Source organism: Engystomops pustulosus, chromosome 4 (assembly GCF_040894005.1).
Source record: "Engystomops pustulosus chromosome 4, aEngPut4.maternal, whole genome shotgun sequence".
Lineage (NCBI taxonomy): Eukaryota > Metazoa > Chordata > Amphibia > Anura > Leptodactylidae > Engystomops > Engystomops pustulosus.
The window spans coordinates 216660992-216665854 of record NC_092414.1 but is presented as its reverse complement, the minus strand read 5'-3'; the positions used below and the strand labels follow the sequence as shown (position 1 = coordinate 216665854).

The 4863-nt window shown below is 46.3% G+C and overlaps 1 protein-coding gene across 1 annotated transcript; it reads right to left on the bottom strand.

Moving 5' to 3' along the window:
- Window positions 1–558: 558 nt before the first annotated feature.
- Window positions 559–4444, bottom strand: RANGRF (RAN guanine nucleotide release factor). Its single transcript, XM_072149942.1, has 5 exons — window positions 4116–4444; window positions 1940–2056; window positions 1613–1769; window positions 1392–1486; window positions 559–876 (listed from the first exon to the last, which is right to left on the bottom strand). Exons 1-5 carry the CDS (start codon window positions 4250–4252, stop codon window positions 759–761), a joined length of 624 nt encoding a protein of 207 aa, XP_072006043.1. The 5' UTR covers window positions 4253–4444; the 3' UTR covers window positions 559–758.
- Window positions 4445–4863: the final 419 nt, after the last annotated feature.

The following is a 4863-nucleotide window of genomic DNA, read 5'->3' as shown; positions in this document are numbered from 1 at the left end:
GTAGTTATATTCCTGTACATAGGGGGCAGTATTATAGTAGTTATATTCCTGTACATAGGGGGCAGTATTATAGTAGTTATATTCCTGTACATAGGGGCAGTATTATAGTAGTTATATTCCTGTACATAGGGGGCAGTATTATAGTAGTTATATTCCTGTACATAGGGGGCAGTATTATAGTAGTTATATTCTTGTACATAGGGGGCAGTATTATAGTAGTTATATTCCTGTACATAGGGGGCAGTATTATAGTAGTTCTATTCTTGTACATAGGGGGCAGTATTATAGTAGTTATATTCCTGTACATAGGGGGCAGTATTATAGTAGTTATATTCTTGTACATAGGGGGCAGTATTATAGTAGTTATATTCCTGTACATAGGGGGCAGTATTATAGTAGTTATATTCCTGTACATAGGGGGCAGTATTATAGTAGTTATATTCTTGTACATAGGGGGCAGTATTATAGTAGTTATATTCTTGTACATAGGGGGCAGTATTATTGTCTGAGGGAGTGAATACTCTTCATCCTCACAGTATGGAAAATCAATACAACACATAAGATTTGGAAAATTATTTATCAAAATATATGTTTTATATACAGAATTACATGTAGTGTAGAAAAAGGGGTTAAAAGGAACCCAGGTCCTTCCAGGAGGCTGTGACCTTCCTCAGGTCCTTATATACTCCCCTCCCCCAGGTTACAGGGTGCGGACCCCGGGGGGCCTAAATATCCACCTCATTGTCATCACATCCTCATCAGCCGAAGACTCCCGGATCCTGGAGCTGGAAACTGCACAGGAGACGATGGAAATCATCAAGTGTCCAAGGAGAATAAACCCCAGAGGAGACGGAAACCGAACTACTGCTGGAGGGACTGGGGAAGACAAGAGACAGAGATCACACGGATAGAATAGCATCAGATATAATAGGGCAGACTCACAGCTCCACCCACTGTCTGTATAACCCTGCAGGGGGAGGGGCCTGTCATAGCTCCACCCTCTGTATCATCCTGCAGGGGAGGGGCATGTCATAGCTCCACCCTCTGTATCCTCCTGCAGGGGGAGGGCCAGACTCATAGCTCCCCCAATGTCTGTATAACCCTGCAGGGGGAGGGGCATGTCATAGCTCCACCCACTGTCTGTATCATCCTGCAGGGGGAGGGCCAGACTCATAGCTCCCCCAACGTCTGTATCACCCTGCAGGGGGAGGGGCATGTCATAGCTCCACCCACTGTCTGTATCATCCTGCAGGGGGAGGGCCAGACTCATAGCTCCCCCAACGTCTGTATCACCCTGCAGGGGGAGGGGCATGTCATAGCTCCACCCACTATCTGTATCATCCTGCAGGGGGAGGGGCAGACTCATAGCTCCTCCTATCTGTTTAACTTACTCAATGGCTACCGGGTCATTGAAGGTCACCAGGAGGTCGGTGGCGTGCTGCGGTATCCGAAATAACGCCATATGTATCTTCACCGTATTCTGGGCCTAAAAAGGAAAAAAATTTACATGCGACAATCTTGCAGCAGAACTCAATGAGGACCCGTCCGCACTTAATCTCTGCTAAACTACAACTCCCAACAGGACAGAGCACAGTGTGAGTGGCCGACCTACCTGCTCATTGAATTTGGAGACGAGCTGGTGCCCTGTGAGTGCCCATGCACTGGAGCAGCCGCTGAGGGATAGCTGTGCCAGCGGCAGGGGCTCCACACTCACCACCTCCGCCCTGCCCTGGGCCTCATTACTGGCAGCGACGTCTTCAAAGTGGTATCTGCAGCAGAGAAAGGAGCGTCCGAGTGAGGAAGGGGTTAACACATACCCTGAATCCTATGGTGTGCAGAGAAGCTTTTACAGCAAAGCAGTAAAGTGTTGTCTCACAAGGATGTACTGCCATCTGGTGGCCAATGTGATAACTGCAACCAATAGAAATCTCCCCCTCACCTGGCAGCGTCCGGGTCCGACATCCCCTCCTGGTACTCCAGCAGCTCCACAATCAGGCTCTGATCCGTGTGAGCGTGGACAAACACCTCCTGGTTATCAGGGATCTCACGGAGGTCACTGGTGGAAAAACATGTCTATAGTGAGCGCACAGGAGCTGACACTCTAATCCTGAGCCCAGTGTATACAGGAGGAGGTATATACATCATATATATACCCCAGGAGCTGACACTCTAATCCTGAGCCCAGTGTATACAGGAGGAGGTATACACATCATATATATAACCCCAGAAGCTGACACTCTAATCCTGAGCCCAGTGTATACAGGAGGAGGTATATACATCATATATATAATCCCAGAAGCTGACACTCTAATCCTGAGCCCAGTGTATACAGGAGGAGGTATATACATCATATACATAACCCCAGGAGCTGACACTCTAATCCTGAGGCCAGTGTATACAGGAGGAGGTTTATACATCATATATATAACCCCAGGAGCTGACACTCTAATCCTGAGCCCAGTGTATACAGGAGGAGGTATATACATCATATATATAACCCCAGGAGCTGACACTCTAATCCTGAGCCCAGTGTATACAGGAGGAGGTATATACATCATATACATAACCCCAGGAGCTGACACTCTAATCCTGAGCCCAGTGTATACATCATATATATATAACCCCAGGAGCTGACACTCTAATCCTGAGCCCAGTGTATACAGGAGGAGGTATATACATCATATATATAATCCCAGAAGCTGACACTCTAATCCTGAGCCCAGTGTATACAGGAGGAGGTATATACATCATATATATAACCCCAGGAGCTGACACTCTAATCCTGAGCCCAGTGTATACAGGAGGAGGTATATACATCATATACATAACCCCAGGAGCTGACACTCTAATCCTGAGCCCAGTGTATACATCATATATATATAACCCCAGGAGCTGACACTCTAATCCTGAGCCCAGTGTATACAGGAGGAGGTATATACATTATATATGTAACCCCAGGAGCTGACACTCTAATCCTGAGCCCAGTGTATACAGGAGGAGTATATACATCATATATATAACCCCAGGAGCTGACACTCTAATCCCGAACCCAGTGTATACAGGAGGAGGTATATACATCATATATATACCCCAGGAGCTGACACTCTAATCCTGAGCCCAGTGTATACAGGAGGAGGTAGATACATCATATATATACCCCAGGAGCTGACACTCTAATCCTGAGCCCAGTGTATACAGGAGGAGGTATATACATCATATACATAAACCCAGGAGCTGACACTCTAATCCTGAGCCCAGTGTATACAGGAGGAGGTATATACATCATATATATACCCCAGGAGCTGACACTCTAATCCTGAGCCCAGTGTATACATCATATATATAACCCCAGGAGCTGACACTCTAATCCTGAGCCCAGTGTATACAGGAGGAGGTATATACATCATATATATACCCCAGGAGCTGACACTCTAATCCTGAGCCCAGTGTATACAGGAGGAGGTATATACATTATATATGTAACCCCAGGAGCTGACACTCTAATCCTGAGCCCAGTGTATACATCATATATATAACCCCAGGAGCTGACACTCTAATCCTGAGCCCAGTGTATACAGGAGGAGGTATATACATCATATGTAACCCCAGGAGCTGACACTCTAATCCTGAGCCCAGTGTATACAGGAGGAGGTATATACATCATATATATAACCCCAGGAGCTGACACTCTAATCCTGAGCCCAGTGTATACAGGAGGAGGTATATACATCATATGTAACCCCAGGAGCTGACACTCTAATCCTGAGCCCAGTGTATACAGGAGGAGGTATATACATCATATATATAACCCCAGGAGCTGACACTCTAATCCTGAGCCCAGTGTATACAGGAGGAGGTATATACAACATATATATAACCCCAGGAGCTGACACTCTAATCCTGAGCCCAGTGTATACAGGAGGAGGTATATACAACATATATATAACCCCAGGAGCTGACACTCTAATCCTGAGCCCAGTGTATACAGGAGGAGGTATATACATCATATATATAACCCCAGGAGCTGACACTCTAATCCTGAGCCCAGTGTATACAGGAGGAGGTATATACATCATACATGACCCCGGGTGCACACACATGACACACAGCGGCACCTGACATCCCGTGTATTGGGGGGCAGCAGGGCGGTGAAGGCTCCTCCATACAGGGGTCTGTGCTCGGCGCTTTCCTCCATGGTCTCGGGGTGACAACTCCCGGCGTGCGGCGAAGAATAAACTACATCTCCCGTCATGCAGCGGTGCTAGCGCGGCCGACTTCCGGTACGAGTCATCTCCATCATTATAGTTTTGTTTTTGTCTCCGGTTCCTAGTGTTTTATTATGATTTTAGTAATGTTTCTCACTTCTACTTCATGATTTTAGAAATTTTCTGCTGCGCGGAAGTCACGTTGGAAAGAGGCCAAGCTCGCCTCAGCGCATGGAGGGTTTCACGCATGCGCGTTTATCTCTGAGCGGCCGCTTGTGGTTAGTGTTAGTGTAGTGCGCATGCTCAGAAAGAACCGCACCACACGCAATTAACCCTTTGCTAATAGATGTGTCTCTCCAAATGTTTTCGTGTTTTTAATGCGTTTTTTTTTAACCCTTTTGCAGAAAAATAGACAAAAAAAACCCCCACTTTAACTATTTTGCACAATAAATATTGTCACATCTTCACTGGTTACATGATGTGTGCGGCCAATGCCCAAAGCATAAATGAGGTGCACGCCAAGGGATATCGCGACTTAGGGTGGCGGCACACGTGGCGTTTTGAACCTGTTTTGGTCATGCGTTATTTTTTTTTAAATGCATCCCTTTTGTCCAGATTTCCCAATTAAAAACGGACAAAAACGGATACTTTTTTTTAA